The following is a 21,794-nucleotide window of genomic DNA, read 5'->3' as shown; positions in this document are numbered from 1 at the left end:
TATGAGAAAAACATACGCTTTATTTTTAGCTTCCTTGGGAGCAGGCAGGCAGGCAAGGTACCCCCTCATGCCTGAAAGAAGAGTGCCTGATTGCAGGAGTTTTGACTCCTTCCAGGCAGATTATTTGCTGTGAGGAGGTGGTTAGACCCTGAAAGCAGCTTTATAACCTTCAACTGCTTAAATATCTTCTTTTACTTGATACGCAGAGGTCTTGCCTTTTCCTTCCCACTCCTCTCAAGAAAAATGGCTCCTGTTTCTTGAATCCTTGTAAGCAAAAAATTAATAAGAGCCTCAGTTCTTCATCGTTTGTACCTAAAATGTGCAACTTAGTATAAAAAGTGCTACTTTTAAATGGATCTGGGTAGTAAAATACAACAATATGTGTACATTATTTTGAATTTATTAGAAGAAACCATCTTAATCTGTATTACCACGTTCATGTTGATGGCTCATTTGAAATAAACTGTCCAGGGGAAGTTTGAATAAATCTTACTGGAAAAGAGAACATCACCTAGCATGTTAAAAGGGTACATAGAAGACATTTTGTGACCAAACATGCAAATTTAGTGACATTTTTGACTGGACAAAGCAGAGTATTTTGAAAAACCTTTGGGAATAGTAAAATAGGTTTTGTTTTAGTATTTAATTTCTGAACATTTAAAACGAAACCCATTGTGCAGCATTTTGTTTTTCCATTTATATTTAACATAGCTACCTTCATGTATGCTATTTTACCTGGTAATGTGACTACATTCTTTATTTTGGTAGAGATTTCTCAAACCTACCATACCCAGATTTGATGAGAATCCATGTTAATCTGGTTGTGGAAATAATGACTTTCGTCATATACTCTTTGCTGATTCCAGTCTAAGTCCTTTAAAATTTTTCCACATAAAGGCAATTTGAACATCTTAGGTCATTTTAGCTGTTCTTAAGGACTGCTTCCAGGTATTAAAACATTAAGTTTTATATTAAAATACCAAGGGAGAAACTGACTTGAAATTTTTGGTACCAGAAATCTTAGCTAATTTTTAATGGCAATAGTAGTATCTGGAAACACATGCACATACCCCAGGAAACTGAAGAAGAAAATAAATCTTATTAACTAATATACCTAGACCCATTCATTAATGGACATAAGGCATGCTAATCTCCTATGGCTTCCCCATTCTACTAAGCCTGATGTGTGTGTGTGTGTATAGATTGTTCAACCAAATTTGTGTGCATTAATACAGTCACAATTTCAATGATTTAAATACTTCTTTTTAGTTTCCTAATAGTTCTAGGTGAAAACAATAATAAAAATATTTTTTCCTAATCATTGAGGCATTTAATGAGGGAACTATGTGCAAACACAATATAATCTCTGGTCCTGGGTGAAAAGATTATATTTTGGTATTTTTCTGTCTCAACATTCTATAAGGTACAGCTTATGTTTCTGGTAACATTCTGCCTAGAGGATTTTCTGTTTCTTTGCATTCATACTTTTGTGAAGACTTAGTTTCACAAAATAGGAAGTGTTACATTAAAAGACTTAATTCATACTGTAATCAACGTGTAATAGCTTACATGTATGAACATTTTCTGGAACATCTGTGATAACTTAGTTATTCTTTGAGGGGAGTAAGTAGGATGCTTATTTCTCTTGCAGTTAAGGAAACATTGGAACCTGTATATTCGGAAGAAGAAAATTGTATCAAGCCCATATAGTTCACAGAGCGTTATTGAAGTTATCTCGACTCCCTAAATTACTGTATTAATATTGCACTAGGTGGAAATCAGTCTGAGTAATGTAGATGTCAACTAATATTTGAGCAATATGGTTCTCCTTTTGTGGTAGTAACTTTTTTCTTTTTTTTTTTTTTTGAGAGGGTTCATGTGTGAGTGGGGGAGGGGCAGAGAGCAGGAGAGAGAATACCAAGCAGGCTCTGTGCTGTCAGTCTAGAGCCCAATGTGGGCTTGATCCCACATACATCGAGATCCTGACCTGAGCTGAATTCAAGAGCTGGATGCTTAACTGACTGAGCCACCCAGGTGCCCCTGTGGTAGTAACTTTTTTTAATCTTTAGAATTAGAGTTCGTTTATCTCAAGTCCCTTAGTTACATAGTTCTAGGCAAAATTCAATTGGTATAATACTAATATAAATGAACCTGATTAGGAAATAAAAGGTAGTCTAAGTGCTAATCCAATCTCTGAAATATGATTTATTACTAGTAGCTCAAATGTTTTCTCAAAATTATAGGGTTAGCATATAATCAATCCAAAATAGGATAAGGATTCTAAGCACCAGCAAATCCCCTCCCACAGCTCCCTGCCCCAGTAAACTCTCTTTAGGTTGAAACCATGCGTTTTACATTATTAGGATAAAGGCATTTTATTCCACATTTTCCTAGGTAGCGTGGCAGTTTTGGGATGATACTCCTTTAGGTTGATTTTCCTCTCTCCTCTTTTAAAGAGCTGTTCACAGGACACCAGTAGCCTGATATGAAAATAACATTTTTTAAAAAAGCTTTAACCTTGGGGTGCCTGGGTGGCTCAGTAGGTTAAGCCTCTGGCTTTTGGTTTCAGCTCAGGTCATGATCTCACAGTTGTGAGATTGAGCCCCACGTCGAGTTCTGTGCTAACATGTCGGCACGGAGCCTGCTTAGGACTCTGCCTCTCTCTCTCTCTCTCTCTCTCTCTCTCTCTCTCTCTCTCTCTCTGTCTCCCCCTCCCCCCCTTCCCCACTCACATGCCTACTCTCTCAAAATACACTTAAAACTTTACCCTCTAAGTCATTTGTTACATTGAATCTTTGAAAAGTCTTTTTTTTGGCACTTTGCTGGTTCTCTAATCTCTGACCACCTCGTTCTTATCTGTCCTTATTTCCCTTTTTTCATCTGTACTTGTCTTCTTGATCTCATCTACATTCATGGCTTCATATCACATCTTATGTGGATTCCTGTTTTACTGTCCAGGCTGGATTCTCTGTGTTATGTGCAACAACACAGAGTGCTCTCCTCTGTCAGTTAATGTGTCCTGTTAATTTCTCTTTTCACATCCAGCTACATTTGATCCAAGTACTCTACACCCTATGTGGGGGCTCAAACCCACAACCCTGAGATCAAGAGTTGCACATTCCAGCGACTGACCCAGCTAGGTGCCCTTCACTTCACCTTTTCGTTGTGTTCCACCTCCAGCCAACCCCTCAAAAATCCACTTAGGCCAAAAGAGTAAAGTCTTCTTGCTCTAGGTACTTTAAAACTATCAACAAAGTACCCCTGAGGAACATAAACAAGAGAACACCAAGATAAAAGTCCTGCCTGTGGCTTTTCTGGGGTGTAAATAGTCTACTAGGTAATTTTTCTTCCTTGTGTTACGGGTTTGTAACTTAGCTATAGAAGTCAAAAACCAAAATTTATCAACCTCTGCTTAAAGGTAACTTAAGGAGCAAAACCATGGTTTTAAAACATCTGACCACATTTGAAAATCTGATGTTTCTATACTCTGTAATTACAGGAAGAATCTTCAGGATTATTTTCTATTCAGTATTGCTGCTACTCTTCAAATTCACTGTTAACAGTGTATGTGTTAATTGCAATTTCCCATCCTCCACCATGATCAGTAACAATTTCATATGATGGTTTACACTAGAAGAAAGCAAAGCTATGAAATTTGGCAGGGCTGATTCAATAAATAGGATTAAGCCAATTTAAGAATAATATATGATGTGCTATCAATGTGTGAAAACCTAGGACATTAAAAGGATTTTAGATAGGGATATTTCTTGGAGATTTCATCTTAGCCCCAAGAAATAAAGTGAGCTAATCTGTTTTATTATTATTTTAACTGAAAATAGAAGTAAATAGAACTGTAAAGTAAATAGGACATCTGGTACAGAGTTCTTAGTTACGTTGAATAAGTAAGGATATATCTCAAACTTAACACAATTGAAGAGTATAAGCAGTGCTTGAAATTCATATTGTTTTAAAATCTTGTGTTCATGTTAAACCTGTAAATTTGGGGCGCCTGGGTGGCGCAGTCGGTTGAGCGTCCGACTTCAGCCAGGTCACGATCTGCGGTCTGTGAGTTCGAGCCCCGCGTCGGGCTCTGGGCTGATGGCTCAGAGCCTGGAGCCTGTTTCTGATTCTGTGTCTCCCTCTCTCTCTGCCCCTCCCCCGTTCATGCTCTGTCTCTCTCTGTCCCAAAAAAATAAATAAACGTTAAAAAAAAAAATTAAAAAAAAAACAACCTGTAAATTTAAGGAAACCTAAATTTAAATGGTAACTGCCTTTCGATATATAGGGAAAATTTTCCAATAAAAATTTCCAAGATTACCTTATTAGTCAAGATTTCTATTTTTAAAAGAGCATTTATTTTAAGTAAACTATGTCCAGGGTGGGGTTTGAACTCATGACCCCAAGATCAAGAGTTATATGCTCAGAGCACCTGGGTTCCTCAGTCAGTTGAGTGTCTGACCTTTGATTTTGGCTTGGATCATGATCCCGGGATCATGGGATCAAGCCCCATGTTGGGCTCCATGGGGTGTGGAGCCTGCTTGGGGTTCTCTCTCTCCCTCTGCCCGTCTCCCCGCAGCTTGTGCTCTCTCTCTCTCTAAAAAAAAAAAAAAAAAAAAAAAAGTTGCGTGCTTTACAGTCTGAGCCAGCCATCCACCGTGAACTCTATGTTCTTAGAACTACAATCAGGTTACCAAAATAGCTTCTTTTTTAGTAAAGATAAAAATTGATTTTCTTTGGTAGCAACCTTAGAATTAGAACTGAAGTACCAATATTAGTGATTTTCACCATTCTGAACCAAGCATACTTGCATAGTGGTTTATAAGTACCATATGAAAATTTGTTTTTCTGTTTTAGTGAATAGCCTACCTAGAGGTAAGGGGAAGGATGGCAAAGCCTTTCCAAAAATACTTTCAGAAGTTACTGAAGTCAGTTAAAAGCTATATTTAAACACCTGGATATAGGTAGCATTTTTCTTTTTATGAAAGGAAGCCATTGTCTGTGTAGTTAATATGACATAAGGCATAATGTTTTACTTATTTAAGAGGTAACTTTAAAAGATAGACAAGAGAAACATTGGCTGTCTTATACAAGATAGTGATGGTGTTAGAATTTAAGTGCCTTTTCCAGTCTTTAATATTTACCAACAGGCAGGTGAGTATATTTTCAGTTTCTTTAAAAACTTTTTTTTTTAACAGTTGAGAGACAGAGTATGAGCAGAGGTGGGGCAGAGAGAGAGGGAGACACAATCTGAAGCAGGCTCAAGGCTCTGGGCTTGAACCCATGAACTGTGAGATCATGACCTGAGCCAAAGTTGGACACTTTCTAACCAACTGAGCCATCCAGATGGCCAGTATATTTTTAGTTTCTAATCAGTTATGAAATGATTGACATTTTCTGTAATTATGACCCATTTCCATGAAAGGTTAGAGAGAATGGTTATTCCATTGTGTTTAGAAATAAGATGACAAACAGTAAATGCTTAAATTGTTTGGTGCTAAGGTCATGAGACTTCCCAGAATTTCATGGTCAAAACAGTTTTTGTATTCAGAGAGGATCTATTTGAGCCACTGGTTGTATAAAGTTGTAGTCCTTCATATCTTCCCATTGGAGGTTTTACTTCATGGTCACTCAAAAAAGGGGTGTTAAATAGGAAAGTAATAGCTGCATTTTGAACATCTCAAATTCCCACCCATTAAAATCCCTTAATGTTCTTCCTTGAATTACATAGTCTCCATTGTAGTTCCTGTTTTGAAAAGGAAGGCAAGGAACATTTCCTGAAGTGAAGAAGGCAGTTCTGTAGTTCCTTTAACAGATGTTATATCCTGAGGTTGATGCACAGGGATAAGTTGTGGGGAGAAGAGGGCATTATGAAATGTAACATTAAAGATAACATTACGAATGCCACAAAGTTAAAATATGAAACTTGATGCTTTGAGACATAGTGGGCTGAAACTGGGGTTTAGAAATGCGAATCCTGTTACAGGAGAATACGTTCCATATTATAGTAGGCATCTGTGAGTGGGGTAGACTGAAATGGCTCCTAGGGGTAATGTGTATATATTCATCTATCCTCTTCCTGATCCGCTTACGCCATGCAGATCATGGCCCTCGACAGTTAAAATTTGGTGTATATTCTGGGTTGTCAGAGTTAAGTAGGCCACAAACAACTGGGATTCAGGTATTTCAACATCTTTAAATCTCCTGTACCAACATAAACAATTTGTATAGTGCTGGTGGAGTTGGGAGAATCAGGTTTAATTAGATGCATTTTAAATACTTAACATTGCCTACTGCTGCCTGACTTCTAAATATTAAGTGAAAGCAAAGAGATAAATCCTAGTCTTTGCTCAAATCATTGTCTTCCCAGATCCCCACTAGTTGAAAATTTTTCTTTCCCATCACTTGTCATTTTTTAAAAACTATTACAGCCTTTATATATAAACATGCCATGTATTCTACATTTTCATGTGTGATATGTCTCCACTAGATTGTAAGCCTTTGGAGGTCAGAAAAGTGCACCTAAATCATTGTATCTGCCACCACATCTAGTACAGTGCCTTATATTTATTTGCTAATTCAATAAATATTCATTAAAATAATGGGAGATATTATTGTAGCTTGATATTTGAGCCCTTTAGATGAAAGCATAATCAATTATTTTTTTCTACTTCTTATAGTTTGAAAACGTACCCTGGCATACATAGTAATTGTGGCATTTATCAAAAAATTTACACATTTAATTGTACTGGCTCTCCCTAGCTAATGTTAGTCTGGAGCAGCACTGACCAGTAGAAATATAATGAAAGCCACATAATGTAATTTTAAAATTACATTAGAAGTTTAGTAAAATTACAAATAATGTGGCCACATTACAGAAATAAGAAACATGAGATTAATATTTTAGCTCATTATTTTGAGAATATTTAACATTTGTTTTAAAAATTCAGTTTACATTCTTGTTTTCATGTGCAGTCTGATGTCTACTTTACACTTATAGCACATGTCTATTCAATGTGGCACTAGCCACATTCTAAATGCTCAGTAGTCAGATAATGGCCAGTGGCTACTGTATTGAACAGTGCAGGTCTAGAAGAGCAGGCAAAGAACCTCTCTGGACCTGTTTCCTATTAGGTCATTGTGATTTTAGGTTATTATCCAAATAAAGGTATTGGCTGCTTTTGTCACACTCAGAAATTGATAGAATAATTTAAGAAAATTTTTGTATTAATCATTGTATAAAGACACTTAGTAGGTACTTTACACCCAATTTAAATCTCTAAAACTTCTTAAGAGATCTCTCTTTTAGAGTTGTGGATGCACAGGTTGAGGTAGATCAACTTAACCTTGCTCAATAAAACACTGCTAGTAGAAGGTGGAGCTGGTTTCAGAATTAGGATTGATTGTGGATATTCCATATTCCTGCTTTAAGTTCAAAACTTCTAATAAAAGTTTGGGAAAAAAGTTTAAAGCTCTGTGTGTGTTGATAACAGACCACAAGGTTAAAGAAAAAACATTTAATGAAATAAGAGTATTTTATTTTATGAAGTCTGTATCAACCATAATTTTTTTTTTTTTAAGTTTATTTTCAGAGAGAGAGAGTGCACATGTGCAAGAGCTGAAGAGGGGAGGAGAGAATCCCAAGCCCACTCTGCACTGTCGGTGCAGAGCCCGACTCAGGGCTCCATCTCACGAACTGTGAGCTGATGACCTAGGCCAAAATCAAGAGTGGGATGCTCAACCGAGTCACCCAGACACCCCAAATTTCTTTTTCTTGCTTTAGGCGTGGATTTTATTTCTGAAGTTATTTATTTAACGTTTGTTTATTTTTGAGAGTGGGGGGAGGGCAGAAAAAGAGGGAGACACAGAATCTGAAGTAAGCTCCAGGCTCTGAGGTGTCCACACAGAGCCCGACACGGGGCTCAAACTCATGAACTATGAGATCACGACCTGACCCTAAGTCGGACACTTAACCGACTGAGCCACCCAGGGGCCCCTCATTTATTTATTTCTGAGCCCAAGCAGGCTCCGAGCTGGCAGCCCAGAGTCCGATGCGGGGCTGGATCCTACAACCGTGAGATCATGACCTGAGGCGAAATCAAGAGTCAGACACTTAAAGGGATGAACCACCCAGGCGCCCCCAGCTGTGGATTTTCCTTATAGCAGAAATTTATTTTTAGTTTTTACTTTTCCTGAACATAATGTGAAGATTTAAATTGTCTAGGTTATTTCAAAATTTCCTCTAATAACGTCATATGGGGAAAAAGCCACCTTTAAGTTGGATGTTGTTAAGGCTAACTTGAAAATCAAACATTTTGCTTTTTATGGGCGCCTGGGTGGCTCAGTCAGTTAAGCGTCTTGACTTCAGCTCAGGTCATGATCTCGTGGTCCATGAGCTGGAGCCCCGCGTCAGGCTCTGTGCTGACAGTTCGGAGCCTGGAGCCTGCTTCGGATTTTGTGTCTTCCTCTCTGACCCTCCCCCATTCATGCTCTGTCCCTCTGTGTCTCAAAAATAAATAAACACTAAAAAAAACAAAACAAAACAAACATTTTGCTTTTTAAATGTTTTGGCTCTTAGTACAAAGTTGAACAGTAAATTCAGAACAAGTCTTTATAAAGAATAAGATTGGCAATGTAACTTCCCAGAAAAGTTTAATAAAGTAACTTGCACAAGTATTAAAGTACTGTACTCAACTACACCGTAGGCCCTGGATACATGTAGATTAATTTAACATATACCTTTTATTTATATTTCAGTGTAGTCCTAGGATGTTCATATAAACAAGGGGTTCTAGATAATTCAAAGACCATTAAAAGGCTGCAGAAGTGAAATTAATATACTAAATGTTTTCTCCTGTACTTCAAAACATTAAAAAAAGCAATTAGTTTTCCAGTGATGTTACATGGCATTTTAATAATTTAATCAGAAATGGTACAGTATGAGTATATTGTGATGTTAGTTTAAACCATCCCTAATGACGACCAGTGAAATACGGATGCTTTTATATACTACTGTGGATTGGTAAACCATTCTAGGAAGAAACTTGACAGTATGTATCATGTTCTTACCCTTGCGCAATTGTATTGATATTAATCCTTAAAAATTTATTAGAAAGGTGTACAAATTTAGGATAGAAAATGGTAATCATTATGTCAATAAAACTAGCATTAATAGAATAGGGACGATACATTCTGAAGGAAAATAATGCATCATTAAAGGTGGTCCTTGTATTTGGAGTAAAATGGAAAAATATTCATGAAACCGCACATACCCCACTTAAACAATATATACTTTCTGAACGTATCTGTTTCCGCACTTTGGACGATAAGATCCTAAGGAAGAAAAAAATGACAGGCAGCAGTAGAGCGCCGGCTCTGGGGTTAGAACTGCTCCAAATCCCGGTTTTGCTAGCCTCCGTAATCTAGCTGCAAAATGGGAAAAACTGGAGTATCTACATCATGAGGTAAATGTTTGAAAGTTAAATGAAAGTGCTTAGCGCGCCGTCTAAATAAATTTTACTTGTTACGATGATGTCTTCTTGCATCTCTCCGACTGGCGGAAAATCATATATTAAATTTAGAAATGTGATGACTTAACTAAATCGAAAGCTCCACGAGACCAGAGGGATTTAACCTAACCTGCCAACCTGCCTTGTCCAAACACTTGGATTTTGATTAGACCGGCAAGGCCATGGTGACCTGAGCTCTACCTTGCCTGTGAGCGCGCAGAATGCACACTCAAAGGGGTGACGGCCCGGTGGGTTTGACTCCCGAATTCCAGGGTTTACTCACGCGTCCTCCCCTACCCAGCCCCCGCCAAATAAGGACTCCATTCTCTCCGTTGGGCGTCACGTAAAGCTCGACGGGTCCCCACCGAGAGGCCGGGACCACGCACTCCATCCCCCCCGCCCGCTCGCGTCACAAAAACTACAGTCCCCAGAGGACCCCGCGAGCTCAGGATGTCCCGCAGGCAGGGTCCGGCGGCTGCTCGGGGCTGTAATTTACCCCGTGCTCCGGCACAACCTTCTCTCTCTCCTCCGCGATACAGGCGAAGGTTACTGGGTGCTGCAACTTTACCCCCCGATTTCCAAAAGAGGCCAGTAGCCAGTGAAGTCGGGCCCTCCTTGGGAGGCCGGCGCGCGACCCTGCCCTGGAGGGTGGAGCTGCGGGACGCGCTGGGCCTCCAAGGGGTGACGATCTCGGGGACGTCGTGCGGCAGTCCCCTTGGCTGGCTGTGGCGGGGGGGGGGGGGGGGGGGCGGGGGGAGGAGGCCGCGCACGCGCGGCGGGGCCTTGGGCGGGGCTTTGGGCGATTGCAGCCGGCGGTCGGTCCGCCGGTCGGCGGCTGTGTGGGTAGCCGCCAGGTCGGCGGGGGCGGAGACGCGGGAGGTTGATGGGGGTCGCCTCAACCTCGGCCTCAACCTGTAGCACAGCTTCAGCCACGCAAACGGAGATGGTGCCCTGGGTGCGGACGATGGTGGAGAAGCTGAAGCAGCGGCTCCGGCTCGACGTAGGACGCGAGATCTGCCGCCAGTACCCGCTGTTCTGCTTCCTGTTGCTCTGCCTCAGCGTCGCCTCCCTACTTCTCAATAGGTAACGCTGCAGCGGGGAGCTGGAGGGCGGCTGTTCTGCGAGGCCGCAGGCGCAGGCCCGGGTTGCTTTACTTTGTGGAGACCGCCCGGGCTGCGCAGCTGCGGGACTTACGGCCGGCTCCGAGGCCTTGGGAAGAGGGGCCTCGGGGCGCCGGGCTGAGCGTCCGGGCCCGGAAGTGCGAGCGTGGGTGGGGTGCGTTCCAGTGCCCCCCTTCCTGAGGCCGGGTCTTCTGAGACACCTGGCCCCGATTCTTACCTAGTTTTCACCTGTTTCTTGTAACCTGGCCCTCCATCATCGTTTTTCAGAGGAGTGAAATGTATATGTACGTCTCAATTAGAGACCTTGCAGGGGCGGTCCAGTCAGCTGACGACAGGGTTCTAGGTGTTGTAGCAGCCACAGTCTTAGGCAGACTCCCCTCGCTCTCACCGCGCGCGTGCGCGTACACTCGCACTCACACAGTCGTAGAGCCGCTCTGCGCACACTCGCACACGATTTTACAGCCGCTGCGCGCACACACGCGCCACATGCACGCAGTCTTACAGCCGCAGCGCGCAGTCGTGCACGCATCTTTGCAGCCAGTGCGCGCGCACACACAGACTTGCGGCTAAAGCACACACATATGTAGTCTTACAGCTGAGGCGCGCGCGTGCGCACACAGCTTGCATAAGCATGTACGTGTGCACACATACACATAGTCACGCAGCCGAAGCACGCGCGCGCCACACACAGCCTTGTAGCTGAAGCTTTCCTCAAAGTGTGGTTGGTTAAAACAGGTAATTGTAAAGATTTGTTGAATCCAAGTCAAAGTAAAATAGTCTCTGTCTTGACATCTCTAGAATATTCGAAAAGGGAAGACTGAAAGTTTAAAATTGGTAAATTCAGTTGACACTTTGAAATCGGAAAGTTCTGCCCCTGAAATAAAACTGATTTCCTTCAGTTAGCTATTTCTAGAAATGATGAAGTAGGTAGTGGAGGAGAACTTCAAATTATTTCCGGATTTGCTCTTGGCGGAAAGAAGTCTGAGACACTTGTCAGCAACAGTATCTACATGATGTTTTTTCTGATGTTTTGAACATGAAAGCATCCTTACCCTTTACCGAGGTAGTTGATCCCTAAAGAGAGGAATGGGAAAGCGTTCACCAGGAATTTGGTTATTTAATTTTGCTCTAAGGCAACCATTTCGTGTGACGGATCAGATTTTTTTCCCTAGCCATTTTGCTTTCTTGTTAGTGGACTCTGGGTTTATATAATACTAGGTTTAAATAACGATTGATATTTTACTGGAAAATATCATTTGAGATCTAATGTGATTTGATTGTGATAGTAAGATGTTTGATTTCAGGAATACCTGAAGGAATTCTGTTAAGAATCCTTAGCAGAGTGGAAATTAATTATTAAGTACTTCGCTTTCTGTCATCTGGAAGGTATTCTAGATTAACAGCTTTAATATGAAAGGTTAACTTTTTGTGCTTAACTTTTGTCCAGGAATTTTTAACCTGTCTCCTTCAGTAGATGGGTCAGTTTAGGTGTCCAAAGTAGGACATGTACGATCAGGTTGAACTAGATTTCTGAGGTTGTCTACTTAATTATAGCGTCTAGTGTTCTATGTTGTTAAGTCATAGAATACCATTTGATCTGTACCCTGTATCTTTATTTGTATTATTCAAACAAAGAATTTTTTTTCAGACTGTTTTTGGTACTTTCCTTTGTTAGTGTTGAAACCAGCAAAAGTGATCTTAAACATCATAGAACTGTCTTTACTAAAAGAATGGTTAGGTACCCTGTGGTGCCTGGCTGGCTCAGTCCATAGAGCATGGACTCTTGATCACAGAGTCTTGAGTTCACGCCCTACATTGGGGTACAGTTTACTTAAATAAGTAAATAAAATGAAAGAATGGTTAGGTACCCTTTTAACAGGAAAAAGCCTTTGCAAGGTGCAAGACAGTTTATATAGTGTGCTTTTCAGCGTATTGTGTGATTTTCATTAAAGTACGTGTGCACATTCACGGAGCACCTGGGTGGCTCAGTAGGTTGAACATCTGGCTCTTGGTTTCTGCTCAGGTCCTGATCTCATTGTCCATGAGTTCGAGCCCCACGTCGGGCACAGTGCTAATGGTGCAGAGCCTGCTTGGGATTCTCTCTCTGTGCTCCTCCCTGTCTCTCTCAGAATAAATAATTAAAGTTAAAAAACTGAAAAAATATATGTGTGTACATTCATATTTACATATAAACGTGTGTTTATGTATGCTTTGGCTATCTCTGGAAGACTGTTACATAAGGAAATGTGGTCCCTTCTAGGAGGGGGGAATACTAGGCACATCTATTCAGAAATTAAAAAAAAAAATGTGTGTGTGTATGTAAAATATAAAAAATACCAGGGGCGTAATGATGGAATTAGAAGAAATGAGAAGATATACTTAATGCATACCTTCAAAAAGTGATTTTTACACAGGTATTTCACCAGTTAGTTTATAGAAATAACTTAAAAAAGAAATTTTCAGTTTAAAATCTTTAATGGTTAGTATGTAGATTTGGAGCTTTACCTCTATGTAGTAAAACTTAGAATAATACTCTTTTTCAAAATTAACTTTTTCTCTTATAGCCTTGAAAGTATTCAAAGTATTGTTTAGTATATAAATTTTTCTTTTGATAGCAATTAAGGCTATGAATGTTATCTGTGGAGAGATAAATAGATATAACTTTTGGCTATTGTAAGTGATTTGTGGGAGGAATAGAGTAACATACTTCATATATTTCAAATTATTTGTGATATCACCTTTATGGTAGTGTTAGGGAAAAGTAGGAGCATAGATATAATTAGCAATCATAGTATTGAGTATTTGAGTGTTATACTAAGGAATATTTTAAGTTAATGCTACTAATAATAATGGTGATAGTAGTAATAGCTAACTAACACTTTGTGAGTGTTTTGTTTGGCCCAGGTATTGTATTAAGAATTTTCGGGGCGCCTGGGTGGCGCAGTCGGTTGGGCGTCCAACTTCAGCCAGGTCACGATCTCGCGGTCCGTGAGTTTGAGCCCCGCATCAGGCTCTGGGCTGATGGCTCGGAGCCTGGAGCCTGTTTCCGATTCTGTGTCTCCCTCTCTCTCTGCTCCTCCCCCGTTCATGCTCTCTCTCTGTCCCAAAAATAAATAAACGTTGAAAAAAAAAAAATTAAAAAAAAAAAAAAAGAATTTTCATTAATTATTGAGGCAATTTATGGTTGTGTGTGAAAGTTTTGAACCTAAGCGTGACTGTAAGAATTTGATTCTGACTCCTCCATTAATCAGTTATGTGACTTTGGATAAGTGATCTTTTACCTGTCACAGTCCCCTTATCTGTAAAATAGGGATAATATTAGTACCTACATTATATGATTATTTTGATGACTAAGTGGTTAATACATGGAACGTGTTTAAATTGGTGCTCAGCATATAGAACATACTCTTATTAAATGTTAGCAGTTATTTTTATCTCATTTATTCTAGCATGCCAGCAGACACCTTTGTGAGTAACCTCAGTCACCATGGATCAGTTTTGCTTGTTTTTGGATTTCATATGAATGTAATTATGTGGTCCTCTTGTATCTGGTTTCTTTCTCTCACTCTGTGTTTGAGATTTATCCATACTGTTGTGTATATCAGTACTTCAGTCTCTTTTGTTATTATGCAGTATTCCACTGGGAATAGGACACACTTTGTTTATCCATTCTTCTGTTGAAGGGCGTTTGACTTGTTTATAGTTTTTGGCTATTATTAATGCTATGAATATTCTCATATATATTTATTTTGGTAGACTTATTTATTTTGGCTATATGTCCATGAATGGAAATGCTTAGTTATAGTGTATGGGTTTGTTTGACTTAAGTAGATACTGCCAGATAGCTTTACAAAGTAGTTATACTAATTTTCACTCCTGCCAAAAACATTTGACTGTTCTGTCTGATACTGTCTGTGGATTTAGTTTAGTCATTTTAGTGAATGTATACTAGTAGGTCGTTGTAGTTTTAGTTAATTGTAGTTTAATTGTTAGCTATAGTCATCATGGTGTACATTACATCCCTAGTACTTATTTATCTTATTCCTGAAAGTTTGTACCTTTTGACCAGCTCCCTCCAGTTTCCTGTCCCCTATGCTCCACCTCTTGTAACCACAGTCTGATGTCTTATTGTATGAGGTTTTTTTCCTTATGATTTTACATATAAGTGAGATCATACCCTATTTTTCTTTCTCTGTTTGACTTATTTTGCTTAGCATAATACCTTTAAGGTCCATCCATATTATCCCAAATGGTAGGATTTCTTCATTTCTTATGGTTGAATAATATTCTTTTTGTGTATATATACCACAGCTTCTTTGTCTATTCATCCATTGATGCACACTTAGGTTGTTTCCATATCTTGACTGTAGTAAAAATTTTACTGTGAACATGCAAGTGCAGATATCTTTTTAAGTTAGTGTTTTTGTTTCCTTTGGGTATATTCTCAGAAGTGGAGTTGCTGAATTATAAAACAGTTGTATTAATTTTTTTAAAATCCTCCAAACTGTTTTTCATAGTGGCTGTATCCATTTACATTCCCACCAACAGTACACCAAACCCTTGTTTCCTTTTCTCCACATCTTCACTAACATTTGTTATCTCTTGTTTTTTTGATGATGGCCATTCTTTCTTTTTTTAAAATTTTATTTTTTTAATTTACCTCCAAATTAGTTAACATATAGTGCAACAATGATTTCAGGAGTAGATTCCTTAATGCCCCTTACCCATTTAGCCCATCCCCCGCCCCAACCCCTCCAGTAACCTTCTGTTTGTTCTCCACATTTAACAGTCTCTTATGTTTTGTCCCCTTCTCTGTTTTTATATTATTTTGCTTCCCTTTACTATGTTCATCTGTTTTGTATCTTAAAGTCCTCATATGAGTGAAGCCATATGATATTTGTCTTGCTCTAATTTCACTTACCATAATACCTTCTAGTTCCATCCACATAGTTGCACATGGCAAGATTTCATTCTTTTTGATTGCCAAGTAATACTCCATTGTATATATGTACACCACATCTTCTTTTTTTTTTTTTTTTTTTAATTTTTTAACATTTATTTATTTTTGAGACAGAGAGATACAGCATGAATGAGGGAGGGTCAGAAAGAGGGAGACACAGAATCTGAAACAGGCTCCAGGCTCTGAGCTGTCAGCACAGAGCCCGACGCAGGGCTCGAACTCACAGTCTGTGAGATCGTGACCTGAGCCGAAGTCAGCCGCTTAACCGACTGAGCCACCCAGGCGCCCCTCACATCTTCTTTATCCATTCATCCATCAACGGACATTTGGGCTCTTTCCATACTTTGGCTATTGTTGATAGTGCTGCTATAAACATTGGGGTGCATGTGTCCCTTTGAAACAGCATAGCTGTATCCCTTGGATAAATACCTAGTAGTGCAATTGCTGGGTTATACGGTAGTTCTATTTTTAATTTTTTGAGGAACCTCCATACTGTTTTCCAGAGTGGCTGCACCACCTTGCATTCCCACCAGCAATGCAAACTCTTTCTCCGCATCCTCACCAACATGTTGTTGCCTGAGTTGTTAATGTTAGCCATTCTGATAGGTGTGAGGTGGTATCTCATTGTGGTTTTGATTTGTATTTCCCTGATGATGAAAAATGTTGAGCATTTTTTCATGTGTCGGTTGGCCATCTGGATGTCTTCCTTGGAGAAGTGTCTATTCATGTCTTCTGCCCATTTCTTCACTGGATTATTTTTTTTTTTGGGGTGTTGAGTTTGATAAGTTCCTTAGAGATTTCAGATACCAACCCTTTATCTGATATGTCATTTGCAAATATCTTCTCCCATTCTGTCAGTTGCCTTTTAGTTTTGCTGATTGTTTCTTTCGCTGTGCAGAAGCTTTTTATTTTGATGTGGTCCCAGTAGTTCCTTTTTGTGATGATGGCCATTCTAACAGGTGTGAGGGGATATCTCATTGTGATTTTAATTTGCATTTCCCTGATGAGTAGTGATATTGAGAATCATTTCATGTACCTGTTGGTATTTCTTATAACTTCTTTGGAGAAATGTCTGTTTAGGTTCTCTTGCATTATTATTTATTAACTAATTAATTAATTATTTTTTTACCAGCAAAATGGGTTTATTCAGGAATAGCAGAACAATTGCAGTTGCTATGGGAACAAAGACAAGTCTGAAAATCAAATGAGAGGAATGTTAATAGAGAAAAGGAGAAGATGGCAGGGGCTTCTTTGAGTAAAAGTCCATTGGAAGAACTTGAGTGGTGGCATATGTTGTTTTTTTTTGAAAAAATATACAAATGTTTTACTATTTTTAATTTTTAAGTTTTGTTTAAATCCAAGGTAGTTAGCATATAGTGTAATAATGATTTCAGTAGTAGAATTTAGTGATTCATCACTTAAATATAACACCCACTACTCATCCCAAAAGGTGCCCTCCTTAATGACCATAACACTGTATTTGAGTCTCTTATGGTTTGCCTCCGTCTCTCTTTTTAACTTCTTTTTCCTTTTCTTCCCTTATGTTCATCTGTTTTGTTTCTTAAATTCCACATTTGAGTGAAGTCATATGATACTTATCTTTCTTTGACTTAATTCACTTAGCATAATACACTCTAGTTCCACCCACGTTGTTGCAAATAGCAAGATTTTATTCTTTTTGATCACTGCATAATATTCCATTGTATGTATGTACCACATCTTCTTTATCCATTCATCAGTCAGTGGACATTTGGGCTCTTTCCATAATTTGGCTATTGTTGATAGTGTTGCCATAAACTTTGTGGTGTATGTGCCCCTTTGAATCAGAATTTTTGTATTTTTAATGGTTTTTAAAGTGGTTGTAAATTTTTTGAGCAACCTCCATATTGTTTTCCAGAGTGGCTGCACCTCTCCCAGTTTGCATTGGTTTGCATTCCCAGCAGCAGTGCAAAAGGGTTCCTCTTTTTCTGCATCTTGGCCAACATCTGTTGTTGCCTGAGTTGTTAATTTTAGCCATTCTGACAGATATGAGGTGGTATCTTATTGTGTTTTTGATTTGTATTTCCCTGATGATGAGTGATGTTGAGCATTTTTTCATGTGTCAGTTGGCCATCTGGATGTCTTCTTTGGAAATGTGTGTTCATGTCTTCTGTCCATTTCTTCACAGGATTATTTGTTTTTTGGGTGTTGAGTTTAGTAAGTTCCTTACAGATTTTGGATACTAACCTTTTATCTGATATGTTATTTGCAAATGTCTTCTCCCATTCTGTAGGCTGCCTTTTAGTTTGTTGATTGTTTCCTTCGCTGTGCAGAAGCTTTTTATCTTGATGCGGTCCCAATACTTCATTTTTTGCTTTTGTTTTCCTTCCCTCTGGAGACATGTCTAGTAAGAAGTTGCTACAGCTGAAGTCAAAGAGGTTATTGCCTGTTTTCTCCTCTAGGATTTTGATGGTTTCCTGTCTTACATTTAGGTCTTTCATCTATTTTGAGTTTATTTTTGTGTATGGTGTAAGAAAGTTGTCCAGGTTCATTCTCCTGCATGTTTCTGTCCAGTTTTCCCAACACCATTTGTTGAAGAGACTGTCTTTTTCCCATTGGATAATCTTTCCTGCTTTGTCAAAAATGAGTTGACCATACATTTGTGGGTCAATTTCTGGGTTCTCTATTCTGTTCCATTGATCTGTCTGTTTTTGTGCCAGTACCATACTGTCTTGATGATTACAGCTTTGTAATACAACTTGAAGTGTTGAATTGTGATGCCTCCAGTTGTGATTTTCTTTTTTAACACTACTCTGGCTGTTTGGGGTCTTTTCTGGTTCCATACAAATTTTAGAATTGTTTGTTCTAGCTCTGTGAAGAATGTTGGGGTTATTTTGGTAGGGATTGCATTGATAGAGTTGTGGTATATCCTCACTGGCTGGGCTTGCTGTACATGGAAACCTTCTCCCCCTTGTTGGAGTAGTAAGGTAGGCTTCTTTCTGTTGGCAGTGTGAGGTATTTCTCTTCATGTTGGGGTCTGCTATTAATGAGTGGTAGGCTGTGAGAGATCCCCTTTCTGACCTCCCAGCTTCATTTGAAGTGGTGTTTTCTTTATTCACTTTCATATTTCCCCCCCTTTATGATCTTTCTCTGACAACATTGCTGATAAAGAGTCAGGTTTTCCATATTTAGTGGTTTTGCCTGTTGGTGCCAGAAAAGACCTTTCAACTTCCACATCAGAGAGAAAATACGTAACAGTTGAAAACCATCTAAGGCCACATTTGGGTAACAAAGTTAGGAGGGAGAGCTCTCAGGCATTTGTTATATAAAGTCTACACTTTATCAAGGTTATAAACACGGACAGTCATCTTGAAGCACTGAGCTAGTATCACTTTACTGGCTGTATCATTTCTACAGAGTTTTGACATGCAACAGGTCCTCTGCACTTTTTTAATTGGGTTATTTGTTGTTTTGCTATTGAGTTGTATGAATTTTTTTTTTTTTTTTAGTGTTTATTTTTTGAGAGAGAAAGAGAGTATGAGTGGGGGAGGTGCAGAGAGAGAGGGAGACACAGAATCCGAAGCAGGCTCCAGGCTCTGAGTTGTCAGCACAGAGCCCGATGTGGGGCTTGAACCCATGAACGGTGAGATTATGACCTGAGCCAAAGTCGGCCACTCAACCGACTGAGCTACCCAAGGTGCCCCTGAATTCTTTATTTATTTTAGATATTAATCTCATCAGATATATGGGTAGCAAATTTTTTTTGCATTCCATAGGTTGTCTTTTTACTTCATTGATAGTTCTTTATTACTTTTTAAATTAGCACAACTGGCTTACATACACTTAACTTAGTATGTGACAGGCTATTCTAAGCACTTTTTTGATCTTATTTAATCATCATAATAACATTATGATTAGGTATTATTATTGCCACATTTTATAGAGGACCAGACAAGTCAGAGAGGGTATGTAATTTGCATTGTGTCGTAGCCAGGATTTTAACCCAGACAGATAGACTCTAGAGTGTCATGTATTTTGTTACCAAACTTCATAGATCTTTCACTCCAAGTTCTGTTTCTTTTATTTTTCTCTTCCTATAACAGTAACAGATTTTCTTTTCTTTCCTTTTCTTTTTTTAAACAATACTGTTAAGTTTTACAGTGTGGTTTTATATTTGCTAGGACAAATTCTCACTCTTGACCCTTCTTTCCCAAAGTTGGCATAGCTCTTTTTAAACCTTTATTTTCCCTATTCATTTTAGAATGAATATGTCAAATTTCTCAAAAGATTGAGCTGGAATTTTGAATGTAGTTTCTGTTTTGTTTATGTATTGTCACATAAACCATCCCTCAAATTTGTGGTTTAAATCAACAACAACATCTAATTTGCTTACAGAACTGTAATTTGGACAGGAGTTGGTCTGTGTTCACTGTGCATCAGCTAGGTATATGAAGGCAAGGGGCTAGAATAGTAATTTGTTGGCTTATTCATTCACATGTGTGACAGTTGATGCTTATTGTTGAGTGTGATCTTGGTGGGACTACAGCCCAGAACTTGTATATACAACCTTTACATGTGGCTTTTTTCCCCATCATGGTGCTGGCTTACAAAAGTGAGCATCCTGAGAAAGAGACCTTGTCAGAAGCCATATCCATTTTATGACCTACCTTTGGAAGTTAGGTAGTTGCATCTCTGCCCCATTCTTTTAGTTGAGGTGAATTATTAAAGCTAACCCCTATTTAAGGGGAAAGAAATTAAACTCCTGCTTTTTTTTTTTTTAAAGGAGGTTCCATGTCCAATGTGGGGTTTGAACTCATAACTGTGAGATCAAGAGCTGCATGCTCTACAGACCAAGCCAACCAGGTGCCCCTAAACTCCTGCTTTTTTATGTGAAGAGTGTCAGAGAATTTGCAGTCATATTTAATGCCACCACAGTGTTACTTAATTTGTAACTTAATATGGATAGAATTGATATCTTTACTGTTTTTAAAGTTTTCATCCATGAACATCAATAATCTCTACATTTAGATCTGCTCTTAATGTCTTTTTTTTTTTTTTTTTTTTTTTTTTGAGAGAGAGAGAGAGCTAGTATGAGTGGGAGAGGGACAGAGGAAGAGGGAGAGAGAATCTCAAGCAGGCTGACAGGCTTCACACCCAGCTCTGAGCCTGACGTGGAGTGGGGGCTCCATTTCCATCTTAGGACCCTGAGATGACGACCTGAGCCTAAATCAGTCACCCAACCAACTGAGCTACCTAAGTGCCGCTGCTCTTTTTAATCGCCTTTTTTTTTTTTTTCATTTTAAAAATCTTATTATGGATAATTTTAAACATATATAAGTAAAAATAGAATTATATAATGAAGCCTCTTAGAAACCATTGTCACCCAGCTTAAAAAATTATGAACTCAAAGTCAAATATCTCCCCCCACAATTATTTTAAAGCAAATCCCACATATTTTATTTATAAACATTAAACATTTCAGTATGTATCTCCAATAGACAAGAGTCCTTTTTTCTTACATAACCACAATACCACATCACATTAAAAAAAAAAATAGTTTCTTAACGTCATCAAATATCCACTAAATGTTCAGATTTCCCTGAATTTGTTAGAATTTCCCTCCAACATTTTATGAAAAAAAAAACTTTAAGCATACAGCAATGTTGGAATTTACAATAAATGACCAGTTATGTACTGCCTAGATTTTACCATTATTAATATTTTACTATATTTTCACATACTTTACCATGTTTTTGTCTGTTACTCTATCCATAATGAATCTTATTTGTAAACAACTTTTTACAGTTAGTCAAATCAAGATCCAAGTATGATCTTTTTTTTTTTTAATTTTTTTTTTTTTTCAACGTTTATTTATTTTTGGGACAGAGAGAGACAGAGCATGAACGGGGGAGGGGCAGAGAGAGAGAGGGAGACACAGAATCGGAAACAGGCTCCAGGCTCCGAGCCATCAGCCCAGAGCCTGACTCGGGGCTGGAACTCAAGGACCGCGAGATCGTGACCTGGCTGAAGTCGGACGCTTAACCGACTGCGCCACCCAGGCGCCCCCAAGTATGATCTTTTGATCTGAAAGCTACCTCCCCTTCACATACAGCCTGCTTTGTTTTAATCTTGCAATTTATTTGTTTAAGAAACTGGGCCATATGTTTTTGGAGTTTTTTATAGTCTAGCTTTTGTTGTTTATATTCCTGTAGTGTTGTTGGGTATATT

At 38.9% G+C, this 21,794-nt stretch overlaps 1 protein-coding gene and 1 long non-coding RNA gene across 11 annotated transcripts in view; one reads left to right on the top strand and one right to left on the bottom strand.

Moving 5' to 3' along the window:
• On the bottom strand, positions 1–2,385 carry LOC147581066 (uncharacterized). Its single transcript, XR_015251376.1, has 2 exons — positions 1,570–2,385; positions 1–264 (listed from the first exon to the last, which is right to left on the bottom strand). It is a non-coding gene; the product is annotated as an uncharacterized LOC147581066 (long non-coding RNA).
• A 7,901-nt stretch (positions 2,386–10,286) lies between these two features.
• SNX14 (sorting nexin 14) overlaps positions 10,287–21,794 on the top strand; it is a 99,061-nt gene continuing 87,553 nt past the window's right edge. For all 10 annotated transcript variants that reach the window (XR_015251374.1, XR_015251375.1, XM_086707350.1 and 7 more), the window contains exon 1: positions 10,287–10,589. Coding sequence is in view for 8 of the 10 variants with exons in the window: in XM_086707350.1 (XP_086563476.1) it covers positions 10,390–10,589 (200 nt within the window). In the remaining 2 variants the exon portion in view is untranslated. The remainder of the gene's footprint in view (positions 10,590–21,794) is intronic.

Source organism: Puma concolor, chromosome B2 (assembly GCF_028749965.1).
Source record: "Puma concolor isolate L17-30 chromosome B2, mPumCon1.1.hap2, whole genome shotgun sequence".
NCBI classification, from domain to species: Eukaryota; Metazoa; Chordata; class Mammalia; order Carnivora; family Felidae; genus Puma; species Puma concolor.
The sequence above is the reverse complement of the archived record's forward strand: the minus strand, read 5'-3'. Positions and strand labels throughout refer to the sequence as shown.